The sequence below is a fragment of the Penicillium cataractarum genome (genome assembly GCF_028827025.1).
Source record: "Penicillium cataractarum strain IBT 29864 chromosome Unknown utg000010l, whole genome shotgun sequence".
NCBI classification, from domain to species: domain Eukaryota; kingdom Fungi; phylum Ascomycota; class Eurotiomycetes; order Eurotiales; family Aspergillaceae; genus Penicillium; species Penicillium cataractarum.
This window is the reverse complement of record NW_026622746.1, coordinates 809433-829299: the sequence shown is the minus strand read 5'-3', so window position 1 is coordinate 829299 and position 19867 is coordinate 809433. Positions and strand designations below refer to the sequence as shown.

The 19867-nt window shown below is 51.6% G+C and overlaps 10 protein-coding genes across 10 annotated transcripts; 6 read left to right on the top strand and 4 right to left on the bottom strand.

Annotated features, from left to right (window-relative positions):
- Positions 1–464: 464 nt before the first annotated feature.
- Positions 465–3638, top strand: N7496_012428 (CAMK family serine/threonine-protein kinase; the record flags this gene model as incomplete). The annotated part of the gene is made up of 3 exons (XM_056705341.1): positions 465–1355; positions 1412–1812; positions 1868–3638. The coding sequence occupies 3 exons, from the start codon at positions 465–467 to the stop codon at positions 3636–3638; spliced, it is 3063 nt and encodes a 1020-aa protein (XP_056549239.1).
- Positions 3639–4528: 890 nt separating this feature from the next.
- N7496_012427 (putative alpha-1,6-mannosyltransferase subunit) lies at positions 4529–5971 on the top strand (the record flags this gene model as incomplete). The annotated part of the gene is made up of 2 exons (XM_056705340.1): positions 4529–4955; positions 5028–5971. 2 exons carry the CDS (start codon positions 4529–4531, stop codon positions 5969–5971), a joined length of 1371 nt encoding a protein of 456 aa, XP_056549238.1.
- Positions 5972–6559: 588 nt separating this feature from the next.
- Positions 6560–7064, top strand: N7496_012426 (putative NADH-ubiquinone oxidoreductase 12 kda subunit; the record flags this gene model as incomplete). The annotated part of the gene is made up of 2 exons (XM_056705339.1): positions 6560–6785; positions 6970–7064. 2 exons carry the CDS (start codon positions 6560–6562, stop codon positions 7062–7064), a joined length of 321 nt encoding a protein of 106 aa, XP_056549237.1.
- Positions 7065–7564: 500 nt separating this feature from the next.
- On the bottom strand, positions 7565–9220 carry N7496_012425 (pH-signaling protein PalC; the record flags this gene model as incomplete). The annotated part of the gene is made up of 2 exons (XM_056705338.1): positions 7565–7834; positions 7895–9220. 2 exons carry the CDS (start codon positions 9218–9220, stop codon positions 7565–7567), a joined length of 1596 nt encoding a protein of 531 aa, XP_056549236.1.
- Positions 9221–9558: 338 nt separating this feature from the next.
- On the bottom strand, positions 9559–11284 carry N7496_012424 (uncharacterized protein; the record flags this gene model as incomplete). Its single annotated transcript, XM_056705337.1, has 4 exons — positions 9559–9703; positions 9757–10433; positions 10505–10999; positions 11072–11284. The coding sequence occupies 4 exons, from the start codon at positions 11282–11284 to the stop codon at positions 9559–9561; spliced, it is 1530 nt and encodes a 509-aa protein (XP_056549235.1).
- A 298-nt stretch (positions 11285–11582) lies between these two features.
- N7496_012423 (uncharacterized protein) lies at positions 11583–12068 on the bottom strand (the record flags this gene model as incomplete). The annotated part of the gene is made up of 1 exon (XM_056705336.1): positions 11583–12068. One exon carries the CDS (start codon positions 12066–12068, stop codon positions 11583–11585), a length of 486 nt encoding a protein of 161 aa, XP_056549234.1.
- A 1390-nt stretch (positions 12069–13458) lies between these two features.
- Positions 13459–14109, bottom strand: N7496_012422 (Bromodomain associated domain protein; the record flags this gene model as incomplete). Its single annotated transcript, XM_056705335.1, has 1 exon — positions 13459–14109. One exon carries the CDS (start codon positions 14107–14109, stop codon positions 13459–13461), a length of 651 nt encoding a protein of 216 aa, XP_056549233.1.
- Positions 14110–14776: 667 nt separating this feature from the next.
- N7496_012421 (transcription initiation factor TFIID subunit 7 family protein) lies at positions 14777–16162 on the top strand (the record flags this gene model as incomplete). Its single annotated transcript, XM_056705334.1, has 1 exon — positions 14777–16162. One exon carries the CDS (start codon positions 14777–14779, stop codon positions 16160–16162), a length of 1386 nt encoding a protein of 461 aa, XP_056549232.1.
- Positions 16163–16496: 334 nt separating this feature from the next.
- Positions 16497–17093, top strand: N7496_012420 (uncharacterized protein; the record flags this gene model as incomplete). Its single annotated transcript, XM_056705333.1, has 1 exon — positions 16497–17093. One exon carries the CDS (start codon positions 16497–16499, stop codon positions 17091–17093), a length of 597 nt encoding a protein of 198 aa, XP_056549231.1.
- A 1868-nt stretch (positions 17094–18961) lies between these two features.
- N7496_012419 (uncharacterized protein) lies at positions 18962–19393 on the top strand (the record flags this gene model as incomplete). Its single annotated transcript, XM_056705332.1, has 1 exon — positions 18962–19393. The coding sequence occupies one exon, from the start codon at positions 18962–18964 to the stop codon at positions 19391–19393; it is 432 nt and encodes a 143-aa protein (XP_056549230.1).
- Between the last annotated feature and the right edge of the window lie 474 nt (positions 19394–19867).

The window sequence follows — 19867 nt, the reverse complement described above, 5'->3', positions numbered from 1 at the left end:
CTGACACGGCACCCCGCCTGTTAAGGGACCCCCAGACCACATTCCAGAACTATTGTGGTATCACCCATCTATTCGAATCTCCTCTTTTCGTTGTATTGAAAAGCTGGCAGCTATCATACCCTCTGCTGCCCAGTGTCTTGTTACCCGAACCTCTGAACATTTTCTTTTGTCGTGGCAGTTAACCCGGGTGATTGCCCTGGTGACTCGCCTTTTGTCCTATTTGCACCCGCCCAAAAGGTATATATGCCCTTGTCCCCGCGGACCTTGGATCATTCCTATTTTACTCACTGGCCCCTCACTAGGCCTGCATTCTGTGTATTCATGCCCTTTTTATGCAAAAGTCCGTTTTCAATCTGCTCATATACCCCACACCACATCCGTCATCAGTAGTCTTTCCCGCTTTCTTGCTTTTTCCCACATCTTAGCGCATCGCATTTGCATCTGCATTCTATCATCACTTCATCATGGAGGCTACTCAAGAATCTACCCAACCATGCGCGGACCCTCGCCGGATGGGGCTGAACAACTCTGGCCTTCACGAACAGGATCTGGCCGATATCATCTGTATCCTGCATCCGAACTCCCATGCAGCGCATGACGCGGTGGCTGCCACGGCCACCCTAGGCAATCAACACATCCTACAACAAGATGTCTTGGATTTCGAAACGTCCGAGACTGCGGCGCTTGATGTTGCCTTAAGGTTGTCATCTCAGGTTTGCGACCTCGGGGTGGGCTTCTGCTTTGGTCGCAACCGCGCTCGCTGCGACGTTCTCCTGGCAGTCGACGATGAAGCCAAGCGAGTGTCCAACACCCATTTCCGGATCTACCTGACTGGCGACGGTATCATCATGTTGCAAGACACGTCTACCAACGGTACCATAGTAGACAACTGCCGCCTCCGGAAGAATCAGAAGGAGAACAGTCGGATGCTCACCAACGGCTCTGTCATTCAAGTGGTGACTGGAAACCAAGGATCTGATGAGGTGCGATTCGTCGTGCGAATTCCATCTCGTGAAGGCTTCGCCGTTCAATACACTCAGAATGTCCTTCGTTACTTCGAGCGCGTGCAGCAGGTGGCAGGGGCCATGCAGCTTAAGAATCGGAATGGCCCCGCTCCACCTGTGCTATCGTGGTCGGTCGCAAATACCTACGGCATGCATTGGACGGGCGGTTCGATGTACAACGTGACCGGGCAAATCGGAAAAGGCGCCTTCGCAACTGTCTACAAGTTGGCTACCAAACAGCATGGTGCGATTTATGCGGCTAAAGAGCTGGACAAACGTCGGTTCATGAAGAATGGTATCCTGGATCAAAAGGTCGATAATGAGATGAAGATTATGCGTGATTTGAAACATGTGAGTTGAGCTCAGCTTCACTTCGATTTCTCCATGCTGACATCTATTTGACTTAGCCCAACATCGTTCAATATATCGAGCATCATGAACACGACCGATGGATCTACATCATCATGGAGTACGTTCCTGGAGGTGAGCTGTCTACATATCTGTCCAGCCACGGCAAGATTGCAGAGGACATGGTGCGGACAATCGCCCGCCAACTCTTGCGGGCACTTCACTATCTCCACAAACGCCGAATCACCCATCGCGATATCAAACCGGACAACATCTTGATCGCTTCTCTGGACCCCCTGCGAATCAAACTGTCGGACTTTGGGCTCTCAAAAGTTACCCAGGAGGAGACATTCTTAAAGACATTTTGCGGTACACTATTGTACTGCGCACCCGAAGTGTACCCCGACTATGAGACATACCGGCGCGGCGAAGTCAGAAAGAGACGCCGTGTTGGGGATCCGTAAGTACTGTCTTGTTTATGATGATTAATAGCACGCTGGCTGACGGATTTCTAGTCCTCCAAAAACGTCTCCTTACAGCCAGTCAGTCGACATGTGGTCACTAGGCGCTGTGTTGTACCACATTCTGTGTGGAGTCCCTCCATACTCTGGACGCGCTGAAGACCGCGGTGTGGCCATGCTTCGTAGCATCATGGAATCGGAGGCTGATTTCAATATCCTGCGAAGTGAGGGTGTATCAGAATCCGGCATCCACTTTGTCTCTCAACTCCTCAACCGAGATCCTTTCTCCCGACCCTCGGAAAAGCAATGCTTCCAGCATCCATGGATTTCCGAGGTCCTGGATGTGGATGAGTATGAAGACGATGACATTATGGAAGATACACGCGATGCTCTCTCGGTTATAGGAGAGGCCGAAGAGGAGCTTGATGCGTCCCAGCTGTCTATCCATGAAGAGGCTGCATACACCTATGCGGCCGGTGGAGAAGAGTCCAGCAGCAACGAAGCTCTCGCCAAGAAACCACGCATCGAATACATCCCTGCGGACATTCGGTACCCATCACTGCCCCAAATCGAGAGTTTCCAGGATGGTCAGATTGTCGCCGAGACTCACGCAAGACGGCTCTTTGGTGAAGTCACTTCTTCAGCTCTACGCAGCTCCCATGCCCTTGGCCACACCGGGTCCTGGGATGACGGTGACTATGATGCCGAGGGCTTTGCTTCTTCTGGTGAGTCGGTGAGCGACGACCGCAGTGTCTATTCGATCATATCTCTCCCGGAACAGCCCTTCGGCGGCACGGCACCCAGCCTGATGGGCGCAGAGAATCTCGTTAGACGACTGAATATGAACTCCTCGCACCCTCTATTCCCTGCACAGACCGGCTTGGTTAACCAAATCTCGACGCGGCAGACCAGCCCTGGACAACCCACGGTCCCCACGGAGTTCGCAAAAGCAGGGAGCACCCCACGTGAGGTGATCCCACCTACATCCAGTGTCAACGAGACAACACCTAAGGCGCCTAAACTCTCACGCCGTATCGACCTGGAGTTACCCGAGACCGCCAGCGAGCGTTCTGACAGCAGTGCGCCAGCCAGTCGCCGACAATCTACTCAACCCCCCGAGACGCCCGCAGAGGCGGACTACGATGTCGACTTTGCGACTACCTTGGATGCGCAAACCGGCCAGGCCATCCTGGAGCAACTACACTCGGCCGACGAGGAGCCCTCGGACCCGATCGTCCATGAACAGCCCGACGCGCCCGGCATCCCTATTAACATGCCGGTCACTGAGTTCACCAAGCCTCCCAAACTTCTGGGGAGATTGAGAAGCCTTCCCGGCTCGATGTTTGATCTAAACATCCGCCTCGAAAACCGAATGACCTCGTGGGGCCGTGGACCCGACGCAACAATCCGCCATCCAGACAACATGGACGTGCGCATACCCGCCTATGCACTCGAAATCACCTTCTGGGCCCCTGGACTTGAACGTCGAATTGCCGAAGGAGAAGACTGGACACAAGTGCCCGGCGTGATGGCCGTCCTCTCCACCAAAACACGCAAATGTATTTGGGTCAACGGCATGGAGCTGCGCAAGGGAGGCCCGGAAGGATTACAGTTCGGCAAGCTCTACACGGGCGATATTATCACCATCTACAAACATAAGGATAATGGGGAGTTTCTGCGACTACGATGCGAGTTCTACCACGGCGAGAGCGCGCAGCCCCGACCTACTCACGAGGCCGGGTTCGTGGTGCGCCAGGCACTCGTGGGCAAACCGGACAGCGCCAATCGACCTGCCCGGTCGAACCGCATGAAGGAAGCCGAGTGAGTAAGATAGTTAATAGATATTCCTGGATCGGAATGGCGATCGGAATCTGGATCAGCATGGTAATTGAGATCGGGGTTTGGTCTGGACATTTTGCATCTGCTTTCTGCGTCTGATTCGGGGTTCTTTGCGTTATCTCTCCACTCTGGAAATAGATTGACAGCAAGAATTGCACGGTGAATTGCATATTGCATCATTGGGTGTGAGTCTGAGGTAGCACAAGTCGGTATCCAGGCCATGTGGAGAGGTCTATAATGGGCTTTGTCCGGATGCGGTGGTTAGTAGATATTGTACTTTGTAGAAGGGGATGAAGTAGAGAGATCGGGGTTCTGGAAATGACGGAGTCGATCTCCCGAGCTGCTCTGCTATTACGTAGTGTGTCTGACGAGAGTTCAATAACAATTGAGCTAGCCGATAGTCTTGCAAATCAACAATGGCATTGTGTTCTAAACAATTATTCCGAAGTTACTCGAAAGAATACTCAGGATGTATTCTCCCGTGCCTGGTTCCGCCAGGGAGTCGCCACAAGGTTATCCAGTACGCATGCGGCATCACCACTACAACCTTCCTAAAACTTCAGTCTGCGACGGGATAAGCCCCCTGGGTCTGTGCTCGGCCAGGCCGTTAAATGGGATCCATCCACAATCTCACTTTCATCTTAATCCGTCGCAGGTCTACGCGGGCCTTATTTAATTTCGCTTCGCTGGCTTAACCCCCTTCCCTCCCACGTTTCGGCTCACACCATCCACTCTGACAGCAACCCATTCTTCAATCTACACCTTCACACTTCACACTTGACCCTTCCTACCGATCTATTATCCCACCGCTACAGCGAATACGTCGACAACGCATCACTTCATACCACACACACCCCGGCCCGCCGATCGCAACCCATGTCCCTGTCGCGATCACCCTCTCCCCACCCGGGCGGAGGGTGGTCCAGCCCGGGGTTAACCCCCGGCAGCGGCTCCTCGACTCCGCACGGCTATTCGCCCGCATCGCTGGCCCCCGGCGGTATATCCTGGGCCGCGGCCAAGGCTAAGAGCGACGAGGTGCGCAAGTATCCCTCCTTCGCGACGCGCAATAGCGGGTTCTTTTCGCGGCAGAAGCGTAAGATCTCGGCGCGCTTGCCGAGCTTTCGCGGTCATGCTTCGAAGCACGGGTATCTTGATAAGGACGTATATGGGCGTGGGCATTTGCATGCTGATGGTGGTGGGTGGGGGCCTTTGGCGGCGTTGAAGACGTTATTGCGACGGGGGAGGACGAGGGTGGTGGTTGGGTTGTTCTTGTTGTGGCTTGGGTACCTGTTTTTGTGGTCGAGTAAGTGGCGCAGGTGTACAGGACTTGTGTTGGATTGGAAGATGAGATACTAACGGGTTGTACGTTCTACAGCTATCGTTCAGTTGTATCGACGATCACCGCTAGGTGGAGGTCCCAAGTTCGTGATCATCTTGGGATCAAACGTGGAAGGCGGCGTGATGGAATGGAAAGGCGCACGCGAATGGGCCATCGAGCGCAACAGTGTGTGGAACAAACAACAATACGCCAACCGCTGGGGTTACCAACTTGAGATCGCCAATATGCTGGCCAAGAAGCGGTATTCTCACGAATGGCGCGAGAGCTGGGAGAAAGGCGATGTGATCCGAGAGGCTATGCACAAGTATCCCAACGCCGAATGGTTCTGGTGGTTGGATTTGAATACCTGGATTATGGAGTACGGCACTTCTTTGCAGAGCCATCTCTTCAATGACCTCGGATCGCATGTGTACCGCGACATCAACGAGTATAATCCTCTCAACATTACACACCCACTTCCGGAGTTCTTCCTCGATGACCTCGGTCGTTCACTCGAAGGCGATGGGAATCCGGACTCGCTTTCCTTACTACTGACCCAAGATTGCTCCGGCTTCAATCTGGGCTCATTCTTCCTGCGTCGGTCTGTCTGGACCGAACGCTTGATCGATGCATGGTGGGATCCTGTCATGTATGAGCAGATGCACATGCAGTGGGAACACAAGGAGCAGGATGCTTTGGAATACATCTATCAAAGCCAAGCCTGGATCCGTAGTGGTGTAGGCTTCTTGCCCCAGCGCAAGATTAATGCCTTCCCACCTGGTGCCTGCGGCGACGGTAATAACCCCGCCGTGCATTATCAAGAGGAAGAACACGACTTTGTGGTCAATATGGCGGGTTGCGCATTCGGGCGGGACTGCTGGGCTGAAATCTACAATTATCGCGCTATCAGCAACGAGCATAATCGTTCCGGATGGCAGTGGTTTACGGATCGCCTTGGCTCTGCTCGTGACTGGGCATTTGGGAAGAACGATCGGGATTAGTGATTGATCTTACTCTGCCCTTTAACCACTTTCTTCATGTTCGACATTGTTTCTTGTTCTTTTTATGCCTTTATGGTTCCACGGACCCGATACACGCTTAGATGGCCGGGCATTGTATGATACGGACTCAAAACTGGCAAGGCGTTGTTTGATTGTACATTGGGAAATTGGGAATTGCATTCGTTGGGGGAATGTCGGCGTTGGGGACTGGAGTTGCATATTCTATTGTGTCAATATTATTTTTTGTTGGGTCTAATCAATCCTCCTTTCAATCTCGTAACCTCTCCATGTCCTTGTTCCATCCTCTCCGAAAGCGTCCAATCTATACAAATCACGTGATCCACACCTGCACTTCCGGTCTCTCTCCCTCCCCCAATTCCCTCCCCACCGCCCAGCCCCCTCAACCAATCACAATCCCCCTAAACCAACCACCAAACCACCTCCCTCCGAACATCCAACCCATAACCTTCAAATCGGATCCCTCACGGCCAATTCAATCCCGCACCTACTCCCACCGGGCGCCGCATACAACCAACCCTCTCACCCTCTTCTCCTATCTCCGTCCACACCCCGTTTTTACCGCTCACAATGCCAACCCCCGAGTCCGCCGCATTCCTCGCCAAAAAGCCCACCGTGGCTCCGACCTACGAAGGCGTCGACTTCGAAGACAACGTCGCCCTGCACAATGCCCGTGACGCGATTATCCGCGAGCAGTGGGTGCGCAGTATGATGGCTCGTCTTGTCGGTGAGGAATTGGGCAAGTGCTATGCGCGTGAGGGTGTGAATCATCTTGAGAAGTGTGGTGTGCTGCGCGGTAAGGATGGCCCTGACCCCAACCCCGACCCCCGGTGGATTTAAGAGGAATTGTTGGGGGAACTGGATAGTTTGAGTCTGGGATTTGAGTGCTTTGGATCTATCTGTGCCCATTGCTTCGGATGGAGGCGTGTTTGAAGGGTTGATGTGAGATTCGAGATTCATGTGCTGATTTGTCTTTGCAGAGAAATACTTCGAGTTGCTCAAGGAGCGCAAGGTTAAGGGTTACCTTTTCCAGGAGAAGAACTACTTTGGTGGCGAGGCGGACAAGTCTTCTTAAGCGGTTATCGGCTGCTTGGATGACGCATGGTTCGGATTGATGGATTACCGGGGAGCTTTTTGCCGAGTCGAGGTTCCTGCATAGTGTCTGTCCGCCTGTTCCGATGCTACGATATGCGAATTGGCACGCATTGGATAGATGCTACATGGACTTCATCCGCTATCGACGCTGCAAGCTAGGGTGGTTCATGACTTTTGACGGGGATTTCAAGATTTCTGGTACGGCTTTACCCGGGAAAAGAAGAAGTGTGGGAGAGAGTGGCTTTCTCTCTGTTGTATTGTACATATAAGATATCATTGTCTGGTCAATTTCATTTTCGTTAAGAACATCTGCTCTTCTTATTGGGATCTGTAACTGAAAACTGCAGGGTACAGAGATCGCTGGAGTCGTGGAGTATCCTGCAAGCTCGTTTCTGGCATTTGCTTGATCATCATTCTAACTATGCTAGTCAAGGAACACTCGTGCTATTCATATTCCTGTCCCTCCTTCTGGGTATCACATCAATAGTACACATTCGAAGCAGTCTGGCTGCGATCAGGGAATCCACCAGGTGCTGTCGGGCCTCCGGCCGAGACAGGTTCCTCTTCGCTGTCATCCGGATCACTCCCAAATCGCATATTCACACTCTCATCCGGTAAAGCCTGCATACGAGCCAGCTGATCCTCATCCAAGGAGGCCGGCTTATACGGTGCAGGCGGCGTATGGATATCTCGACCGGACGGGAGACTAGCCAGCAATGGAGCAGACGGGGGGATTGCTTGCGTGTTGATCTATCTCATATCAGTATCGAGTTACTCGAGGGCATTTAAAGGGCAAATGGCAAAACTCACGGTATCGTTCATTTTCATCCATTTCGTCTCCAACATCGCAATCACTCGACCCTCCTCGTCACGACCTGCATCATCGCCTGCGTCTAGGACACCTTTATCACCACGGCCTGCACCAGCATCTTTACCAATTTTCTTCTCTTCTCTTCGCTCCGCCCATTCACGCTTCAATCTGGAAAATCCACCCTTACTAGATGTCACATTACCCTCTTCCTGGCCGGAAGAAGATCCGACACCACCACGCAAACCCAACGGCGTCCGCGCAGCCCGCAACCAAGCAATACCCTCACCAACCTTCCCAGCCAGCTCGGCATCAATACCGAAAAACCGACAAGCCCTGGCACGAGCCACACGTCCCAACACGCCCGCATATCGAGTAACCTCTTCATCAACCCTACCCACCCTTCCAGCCCCAGATCCAACGGCACTCAGCCCTGCAGCAGCCTGCTCCGCATACTCCGCCGCACGAACACAGAGTCTCGCAAAAAGCAATGCGCGAACTTTCGGGATCTCAGGTGCCCGCACCATCCACTCCCGATCATTCGGATTCCGCGACTGAATGCACGCAGTAATGTACGCATCATCCTTGAGCACAGCTAGCAACGTCGCTTCAGAAAGCGCTAGCGCCGATAATGCGGATTGCGTACTCGGATCGATATCAGGGACTGTAGCCGTCGTCGCAGCCGAGAACGCGGGTGACGAGGCGAGTAGGGCATGCACCGAGCTTGCTAGTAGTAAATTCCTCGTCGCGTTTTGGACAGCGGCTGTACGTTGTTCTTGAGATTGTGTCGTCGGCGCGTATAGTGACTCCAAGATTCCCGCGCGCGCGAGTCGACTGAGCACGTATCCCAGCGTCGTGAGTGTGAATGCGATTTCAAAATCAATGCCCTGGCCGGAGACTCGACCACCGCGGGGGCGAATAGATTTCGCGCCCGGCGTCGTACTCGGCGCGTGTATATTCAGCCCGCTGCCAGCGGAGAGGGTAGGTTTCCATGCAGCCTCGATCTCGGCGCGAAGCGATACTTCGATATTTTCCCCCCTGCTCCAACCCGCGATAGAACCTAGCTGCTCATTCTGGAAAGATTGGCCCGACAGACCGGCTGAGATTGCGAATAGATAGGGGATGTACTCGTTTAAAGCGGCGAGGACCGTTGGAAGGTGGGCGTCTTGTCGCGGGCCGCGGGGTAGACGTTTGTGGGCTTTTAGAGCGAGGCGGAGGGCGTGGCGGGCTGTTGAGGCTGTTTGGGGGAGGGAGGGATGTGTGGGGGAGTAGATGAATGTTTGGAATGAGAGTGGGGAGGTTGTTGGGAGGGTGAATGCGTAGACCATTGTGGAATTGGTGAGGAGTGACCTCAAGGCGCGGGGTGTTTGGAGAAAGTTGGGGATTTGAGGGCGGGATTCTGATGTCACTGCTGGCCAAGACGGGACGGCGATGGAAGGAAGGTGCCCAACGAGATTGAAAACTTGGTGAGTGTATATAGAAAGAGTTTTTAATGATCTATATTCGGTTGTTCGGTTTTTCGAATTTGTTCAAAATATTGGTTTCAATGTTCCTGTCTATCCAATCTAATATGTTCTATGTACTATCTACTAATCGAATGTCATGTCCACGCGCAATGTATGCTTATATCCTGATATATACTTGACTCTCCGCAAACATGGTGTTATTACACCTTGTCCGAGTCGTGGTTGTACAACCGCTTTCCTTGCCACTGCAAGTACACAGTAGGGAAGAAGCTGCAGCCCATAAGGAGCGCAGTGACGACGCCAGAGCTCTTGGCAATGCCAACGCTGTCAAACATGGAGGTGAACCTGAATCGAGGATTAGCCAATGTTACACACACTCATATGACAGCGTAACTTACCAGAAAGGTCCAATGAATCCCCAAGTCGATCGCACAAAGTTAATAAACACGCCAACACTACCCGCGTCCTGGGGATAGGTATCCACAGCATAAGTAGTCATGACGGTAGTAACGACCTGGTTACCAAACGCAGCAATGCCAGTTCCGATAATTGGCTTGACATTCCACTTGCCCGCAGTAGCCTGCTCTGTGCAAACCAAAAACACAATCATACCCACAATAGTAAGCAGGAATCCGATATAGCTGAGCCACAGCCGGTACTCGGGAGCGGGCTTGTGACCGATCGTCTTGGCACGAGCGTTCATCCACATGTCAGACATGAAGCCGCCCAATTGCTCACCGAGGAGGGATCCGATGATCAGACCGAGGAATTGCAGACCGAGTTGTTGGGCGTTGAGCTCGAATTTGCTCTGCAGGAGCTGGGGGACTTCGACGGAGTTGAGCACAGAGGCGAAGAGGAAGACCATGGAGTAGGCGATCGTGGCGAGGAGGACGGGGATGTTGGTGAATAGAGTCAACGGGTGGTAGAATTCGGAGACCTTGATCGGGGTTGGGTCGATGCGGCGTAGGGACATGTACTCGCGCTTGAAGGCGGAGGATTCAGACTGAACGTCGGCGCCAATGTAGCGAGTTTCCGGACCGAAGAAGAGGTAAAGGATGGCTTGGATACCGTTGGTCTGTAAAGAAAGTTAGTATAAATGTTCTGCATGTTTCATCTTACAATTTCAGAAAAGAGGGCTCAACTCACGATGGCCAGGACCCAGTAAATCCAACGATAATCAACCCGCTGAGCGACGAATCCAAAGATAAACGGACCAATCGGGACACCAAGAGTAACCATGATAGTCCAGATACCCATATACTTTGCTCGCTCATGACGGAAGAATGTCTCCGTCACCACACCACTGCCAATAGCCATAGCCGGTGAAATGAAGAAAGCCACCAACGCACGGCAGGCTGCCATGGAGGCATAGTCGGGGCTCTTCGCGCAACCAATGTTGCAGACACAGCTCAAAATCAAGGATAGGAGGAAAATAGGGCGTCGTCCGAATCTGTGCGAGAGGGGCTTCCAGAATAATGGGGCACCTCCAAGAATAGCGATTTGCAAGGAAGTCAGATAGGAAACGCGTTGAATAGAGACTCCCAGGTCAAGAGAGATGTCCTCGTAGGCGGCGATGATAGCCGCAGCGGTAAATGTGCCCATGCAAGCATGAAACGCAACAAGAGCCAAGTTAACAGTTTTCTAGTCATTGCGAAATAAAGTCAGCAAACGTCGTCACGAACTCATAAATATCGATAGCGGTGAATTTCTCACCTTCCACACGGCCCAGTTATACGGATCCGCCGGATCCATGCTAGGAATCGGATCAAGATCCAGCGTTCCATGACGTTCAATCAAGTACGCCTTATGCGACTCGGGGAGATACATGGTCGGATCAGTATTGATCGCCGTATGTTTCTCCTCGACATAGTCAGATGAAGACTTTGCGGTAGCTCCTCCAGGGATATTGTGCTCGTTTGACATCATGTTGAACAATACTGGCAATCGAGATCAATGAACAGTCGTTGAAGAGATTCACGAGGAGCGAGGAGAGTCCAAGATAAAACCATCCAAGGGGGGGGGGTTCCACAAACCCCGCGTGTGTCAGGCTCGGGGACCGGTGGTCTCCGGGGTATGGGGCCGCGTTTGACTCAATTCAACCTGTGTGGGCCATCCATAAACGTGGAGGTGCTAGGGCGCAAAAGGCATCCATGATCCATCGGATTCTCAGGTCACGACCAGGTTGTGCAGTGGAGATGGACTATATCTACAATAGCTACGGAGCCTACGATAGGTCCATGAAGGCGATACCAGTGTGACTTGGAGCGTCGTGATGGGGGTGTGGCGGTCCCTCCGGTAGTTCTAGTTCGGGGGTTTTGCCGGGGCCAGGATGTCGTTGGCCGTTTGATAGGTACACGAGCCGAGTGCAGGTCAAATTTGGCCTTGATGACAAAAGCAAGACGAGGCCGAAGATGAGCCGATCCACCAGGGTTCCACCGGGAACCTCGCTTGGTCTGGCCAACTGCCGATACAAAGTTCCGAGCTTCTGACTGGAGGAGTCGGCCTGGGCGTGCGCTGGGACACGGCCGAGTCGCCAGCCAAGTCGGGTGGCGCGGGAAGGCTTAGAGTTTTGTCGAGGCTTGATATAGAGCTGAGATAAAAACATCTCATAGTCAAATGTCGTTTTTGAATGGATCCTGAATGTTGAAATTTGAACAATTCGGAGAACTTTGTCGTCTTCTGCACTTCGAACCCCCCAGACTGTCCACATTGGGGGCGGGGAGGGGAATACCGGGGTTGACTCCACTGGGAACCACCCAAGCCACGAGTCCGGAGGTTTGCCGAGCCCAGAACGGGGTCCTTATTGACTAGCAGCAATTAGTGATTAGTGATATCCATTAAGGATAGTATAAGCGCAGAGATCTTGTGATGTGCAGGAATCTTCTGTCATTTCTCCAGCTGATTAGCCTGAGTAGTCTGGGGTAGATTTACCCCATCTTGCCACTAGTCGGAAAGTGCTGGCCCTCAGACTGGCAGTGTCATAGTCAGCGACTAGGGCAGAGATTTGGCATGGAGATCAAATTGACTGACTGACAATGCTAGCACCATTTCTCAACCTGTCAAAAATGTGCCTATCTCTGACAAGAAAGCCAAACATAGGACACATTCGAGTGGAGGTGCCAGGTTTACGGTCACGTGACATCAGTCTCCAAGTTCACGATCTCGAATCTCATGAGGGAGTTCCCAGGAGTTGAGAGAGTTCCCAGAAGTCATGCAGAAAAAAAGAAGGCGCTTCGGCTGTGAAGCGAACGGGTGACCCCGAGGTTCCAAAGATTATGTCCGTATCTACTGAGGTACTCAGAGGGTAACAGGCACGTGACCATCAGGACGTGTACCCGGTACGGAATATTGTTTCTCCGATTTGAATTGTAAACTCACCACTTTCAACATCGACCAATCATGTTCTATTCCATTTCATGGACAGTCCGCACTAAATAGAGTACCACATTTAAATAATTCTTATGCCAACTTCAATGACTACTGTACATTTATTGAAAAGTACTGCTAAGGTGTCAGGCAGTTTACATGTTGAAGAAGCGTAGCTCGCACTATTTGGTATCATCTCATTGCCAGTCATCGTGGAAGTTTTTGCAAAGTTCTAGATTAAGGCGGTTGCATCTAGCTATGTGAACATTAAGTTACCATCACAATCCTTGATTTTGAAATCTCAGGAGCAGATGCAGCACTTGTGCTTCTGCTAGCTGAATCAACATGAGTGGTCCAGAAGGGGAATTGCCGTCCGCGTCGGGATTGCAGCAACACTCTGGCAAGGGTGTTTCATTGGAGCATAAAGCTTCACGAGCACATGGTTGAGCAGTGTCTGGGGTATGTGAGACCATATGCGTTGGTCATACTCAAATCATCTGCTGTATCTCATAATGCAGAAGCGCCGAAGGACTTTCCGAGGGTTATCGTATCGGGGAGATCAAGGCACACATCGATTGGACTCTTTCTGCGTGACATCATGGTAGATATCTTGAACAAAAAGCTTGCTCTAGAGAAAGCATCCGTACGTAAAGGCGGGCTTCTGTCTGCGGTGTTGATTTGTTTCGAGGTGTTGTTGTCTGGTTGTTTCGGTGGGCGGTTCATGCATTGGCCTTTCACACTTCCATACGATCTTCCTCCGACAGATGACTCGGGGCGCTACTAACACCCGAAGTATCACTGGCACCAGGACTCATGGGTGCCCGAGATCGTACTTGCGCACCCCATTCTCGAATACTCGGCGCACCACCTTCAAGAATAACCGGGTGCTCTTCCGCACTCTTGCCCAGGACTGTCCCCGCGTATCGAGATTCTTCGCCAGTCTTACTGTGCTTTTTCTTTAACGCTGTCAGGAAGTCCTCTTTCTCAATTGCGTCCGGGTCCACCATATCGCCTTCACTCGGGACAAACCCTGCAATGCGCCGAATCTCACGATGCGCAGGCCCCGTTATCCATCCTATCAGTGACTCGAGACCGCGCAGATCTTCTTCACCTGCCCAGTCTTCCTCCCATTCCTTTAGTTGAGGTCGTAGCGCACCGGCATCTTGGAGAGCTTGGTAGACGTCTTCGAGGACTGGGGATGGGTCCTCGGGATGGGCGTTGGCGGCGTGCGCGGCTGTTGCGGAGGCCAGGATCATGAGATATCGTCCAGTCAGTTCGGATAGTGACTCTAGGACCGATGGACGCGTTGAATGAAATCCTTGAGCTCGGAGAATCTGGATAATGGGGGGCCGCAGGAGTGCATTGTGAAGGTTGTGACCGGACATTGCGGCCAAGTAGCTGCGGACCGTGTGTGATGTGAGACCAATAAGGTAGCAACAACCGAGGGTGAGGAAGAGTGGTTGAAGGTATTCGAGTTGCCGAGGTGAGGATTAACGCTCAAGATGAGAGATGAGAGTTGTACAGGACGCAATGAATCGAAGTGAATGGCGAATTGGCTGTTGGCTGTTGACGGTTGGATAGTGGGAGGAGCTCTGCGCCAACAGTTGACAATCGGTGTAATCCAAATACACAGATTGGTCTCACCGCCTTCTCATCCGCTTCTTTTAGCTACAACGCCTACCGTCAACATCTTAGAGAAAAGGCCTGACAGAACCTGGATCGAGCAATTCTTACTTCCAGAATAACAGAGTTTGGTGGATATTCAGTCTCATGTCTTTATTCACCTATACTCATCGAGTTTGCCGCGCAACAACCAACCTGAATGTCCTGCCAAGCATCGTTTAGGAACAACATTCTGCCGGCCCTATACCAAATTTCAGTACAGCTGCGGAGTGGCCGTGGCTGGCCGCAGGAAGTGATCAATCCCAGCGCGTCCTGACGACCCTAACTACCTCCTTCCCATCACAGCCTAACAGGCACCTCTCCTTGCCACCTTGATTTCGCGCCGAATACCTACACCCATCACGTCTCACTGTCCGTACCGATCGCATCATGTCTGAGCACAAGGGCCCGACCCTGAAGCTCAAGTTCGGCAAGAAGCCCGCTCCACCACCAGCGGAGCCTGCGCCAGCTGAAGCTGCACCGCCGAAGCTCACCCTGAAAATCGGTCGCAAACCCCAACCGCCGCCCGAAGCATCTGAAGAGAAACCCAAGAAAAAGAAGGCCTCGACGAAGAAACGCCCCGCCGAGAATGCACCCCCTCCCGAACCCCCCGTGGTGGCCCAGCCAGGTCCGAAGCGGCTCAAACTGAACGCATCCAAGCTCAAGTCGATTCGCATCAAGAACAAGGGCCATGTCCCCAACCGGCCGGTTGGTGTCGGGTACGACTCTGAGGCGTCGGATACGGAGATGGATCCATCCATCGAGGAACAGTTTATCTTACGAATGCTACCGGGTGAAGATTGCGACTACCTGCGACAAGCTATCGAGGAGAGGAAATTCGACAAGTCAGAGTTCTCATTCAAGCCGCTTAATCGAGAGGGGAGACGTGCCATTTTCAAGGTTCGAAACAAGCAGTATGCGGCATGTTTGGTCGATCTGCCTTGTATCATCGAGGGCATGAAGAGTTGGGATCGTCGGGGTTGGTACAAATCCGCAGACATTTGCCAAATGCTCCTAGTATTGGGCCCTGTCTCGAGCGATCAAGAAGCTCTAGAGTTTCCTCTCCCTCCAGAGATTGAGGCTGCCGACACCAAGACGCTACAATACCCCCATGGTCTAGCGCCACCTTTGCGATGGGTCCGCAAGAGACGTTTCCGTGATCGTGTCAGCTCGAGGACTATCGAGCAAGTGGAGAAGGCTGTCGAGGATTTGGTTGCACAGGATGAACAATCACTTTTCCCTCCAAGATTCGACCTGGTGGATAGCGCGGCCCTGAACCGTGCCGAAGGATTCGTGCAGGAGGATTACGACGATGAATACGATGAAGAGCAAGATGCTGAAGGCGAGGTCGACGAGATGATGGATGACTTTGAGGACGACCTGGCTGCCGAGATGGAAGCCGCATTGGCTGCCGGAGATGATGATGCAGCTGCCGCCGTCACTGAAGCAGTGCAGGCAGCAACCGCATCTACGCCGGCTGCGCGGACTGAAGGTGGAGGTGATTCATCAGGCGATGAGAATGAAGTATCTGATGAGGATGACGATATCCCAGAAGATGATCTCGATGAAGAACAACTCGAGCAACAACGCCAGCTCCAGCAACATCGGGAAGAGATCGCCGAACTTGAAGCCCTCATTCAAACTGAAACCGCACAGTGGCAGAAAGTACAAAACCAAATTCTACGCAACAAAATGGGTCGCCGCATTCAGGAGCTTAAGAAAGACCTGGAGCTCAAGAAGGTGTCTATTGGCATGCCCGGCGAGAACGATGTATGATCGGTGGGGATGGGTTTGGAGTTCAATTCGCATTTACAGGGAGCATTAAACTTGGCGCTGGCGCACATACCTTTTTTTGTCTAATGATACTCCTCTGTTGAAATTCCACAGGAAATTGTTTATTTGATCCGTGCATCAATCATGTTCGCTGAAGAAAGCCGGTTGTAGACCCTGACGTCATCCAGCCATCAGTATAGAAGCCTCCTACAAGAACGGGCACCGGTCTTCGATTCTTTCAGATGTTCACAATACCGCACTATTGTTCAAGCCAATCTGCTTATATATTTATCTGCCTTTGATCCATACACCCACCATCAAGCCTATCAACACCAAAATGCAAACTCGCAGCCAAACCGGCCAGCCAGCCCAACCACCCAAAGAAACAGCCTATACACAATCTTCCAATCCAGTCTCACAAACACCATCCGAGCAACGTGCACCACCTCCAACACGCCAATACGGCGACCCAACCACATCAATCACCCGAGGACCAAGCTCCAACCCATCCAACGACGAAGCCCGCGCCCGCCTGCAAGCCCAACACCGCGCAGAACGAGAGCAAATGCAAAAATCACCTGACGTTGACCTAGAATACGGTGTCGAGCAGCAACCTGCCGAGGGATACATTGCTGACACCGTTGCACGGAAGGGGATGGGTATGCAGCGGGCGCAGGCTGGTGCTCATGCTGGGCCGGTTGGTAGTGCTGCTGGGCCTGGACATCCGGGGTTTGGGGAGGAGAGGGATTTGGCGGCTAATATGGAGCTGAAGAAGGCTGAGCATGAGAGGATACTTGGTGAGAAGGTTGGGAGGAGTACTACGGCGGATTCTGGGGTTGTGGAGAGGGAGGCTGTTAGGATAAGGAAGTTAAAGAGGAATGAGGAGGTTGAGGGGGCACTTAAGGAGGCGTCGGGGACACCTGTTATTAGTTAATAGAAGGAGGTGTTTTAGGGATATATGTATCTTTTAAGCTGTCTCTATTCTCTATCACTCACTCTGCGAACGAGGTAGCAGGCCCCCGGTATACAGCTTAACATTTGAAACCCGAATCTCGTTGTGGATTCGCTCTGGGTTATAGTCATCCGCTGTAAATCCAAGTTTTTAGACCATATAATCAGTTAAGGGCTTCCAAGGACCGCCCGTTCTCAAGAACTAGTCCCAGGCCTCTTGTGACCTTAATTCGGAGGCTTCCATGGACTTTCCCAGAACGTCGCCAATGATGCCAATAGAATATCACTGAGTAAGGACCTAGGGTCCATACAGGTACACTTTCTTCTGATCAATCTTGGGCCAGTAGCCAAAATCGTGCCACTGACACGACCCATGTCATTGGGAGTGATGCAGTCGGATTTGGAATCAGGGCCGTATAGAGGAACATGGCCAGCAACGACTCCTACTTTGAACCTGAGCATATTGATGGCAAATCCTCCTCGGATCCATCTTTAAAACTTCAAATTTATCATATGATCACAATCCCGCCAGCATGGACTCGGGCTCTTCCGAAATCGGCAAGCAAATGCATTCAAGTACTCCATTAACATATTACTAATATGTATCAGATTGGAATTCTAACTGCGAATTCTTCAAATTCACGCGTGGCCGCTTTATTGTGGATGAGACAGAGAATCTCCGAAAGCGAGAGATCAGATTCGACCTTAATAGGCTCACAAGAGTCGCCGCAGACTCAGTCGGAGCTGCTCGGTGCGTTGCTGTCAAGAAGTATCCTGACGGTATGTTCAACAAAGCCACCCTTATGTCTATGGATAATGGGCGAGAGGTAATAGCGAAGGTCTTAAACCCGAATGCCGGTGTTCCGCACTATACCACTGCCGGCGAAGTGGCCACGATGAACTTTGTGAGTTTATCCTGAGCTCTATTAACACTAGGTCTTGCTAACACGCCTAGACTATAAGGCTGAAAAATCCTTGATACGCCTGTGCCTCGCGTATACACGTAGAACTCGTAAGCAAAACGCACCCCGTGGGGGCTGAATTTATCATTATGGACAAAGTCGAAGGTATTCCGCTATCCTAAGTATAGAGCACGATAAAATTACCCCAGAAGCTCCAAGTCCTCCTTGCCATGACACGCCTCCAGACGCAGTGGCTAAGCGTTTCTTTCTCCTATTACGGGAGCTTATATTACACGGGAGACGTGCAGCCTCTTATAGGTAATCACTTTATTAAGGATAGTGAGGTCGTTAGCGGTATAGTCCGGCTACAGCCCAGGACTAGTGTGACGTAGGCCGATAGATTTTAGACGTCGATAAGGGGCCATATACGTTATGAATCGTGCCGTTCCTGTGTATGTACTAATAAGTTTTTAGGGGTATCTTTGACGCAGTATCTACAGGCAGTCGGCACGCGAGAGGCGATAGCTATCTAGTGTTTAAGCCCCCTAAACAGATTGCCTTATTCTGTGGTCCAAAGCTCTACCGACCGGAAACGGGAAAGAAAAGCGCTGCTTTAGCTTACTACCGACAAGTCGTCGATGCCCTTATTCCCAAGGATATAGCTATCACCAGACCCTGCCTCTGGCACGACGATCTACATAATAACAATGTCTTTGTAGACCCGCATAATCCCGCAAAAATTACGGGTATCATCGACTAGTGGTCATGTTATATCTCCCCCCTCTTTAACCACAATATCGATCCGGCTTTCCTTAACTAGGACGGCCTTGAACCGGAGACACTCGATCTTGCACCACGGCCTAATATCTCCGGGCTTTCACCGGAAAAACGCTTCGCCGCCTTACATGAGTATACCACCCAAAACGTATTTATCGGTTGGCGGAAACTCATGCAAGCCAAAACCCTGGGGTTATATCGAGCAGTTAATTTTCGAAAGGCAGCAGCGTACGGGCTCATCTTCCTTGCCCACCGAATGTTTAAATACGGCGAGGCACACTTCCAATCTCTTTTAGCCGATCTGAAGGACACGTGGGCGGACTTACCTACCGTCACGAGCGATATCCCATTCCCGTTTAACTTTTTGGAAGCAGACTACGAGCGGATCAAAGTGGATAGCGATGGCGCAGTGGCAGGAACCGAGCTTGTTGCAGAGGCTAAGGAGAGACTGGGCGATTTGTGGCCTGACAAGGGCTTTATCGAGCGCGATCAGTACCGCGATTGCAAAATTGCGCTTGACGGAGTAAAGGATTTGATATTGGAGCAATTAGCTGAAACTGACGAGGAAAGGGCTGAGTACGAGCGTTATTGGCCGTTTGATTAATCGATATCATGTCACGGGCTAGAAGAGCTGCTTTAATGATCGACCGTCCATATACGATTGCAAGCGCCATGGACGAAATAGGTATCCACCTATTTGCGTTGCATTCAGACTAGTGACAGCACCTAGTCATCCATGTAGTTCTAACTTCTAACTTATACCACCGGGTATGAAAATATATTCTGTACGAGCAATCAAGAGTGGCCCATGTATAGTATGAAAACAATTATTCAACTATCTAATTAAGAAAACAGTTGCACACAAGCAGTTCTCATAATATTCAGTTACCTAATATAATGGTACAGAAAATAGCTTCAAAGAGACTCCAGTCATAACCTTTTTATGTAGTTAACTAGTCAACTAAGTAGGTTAACTAACTAGTTACCCGACAGCGGGATGTGCAGGATTATGTCATCAATGTCGGGGGATGGTCCCGGACCGAATGGCATGTGATGTCTGCCGAGGTCTGATTACAAT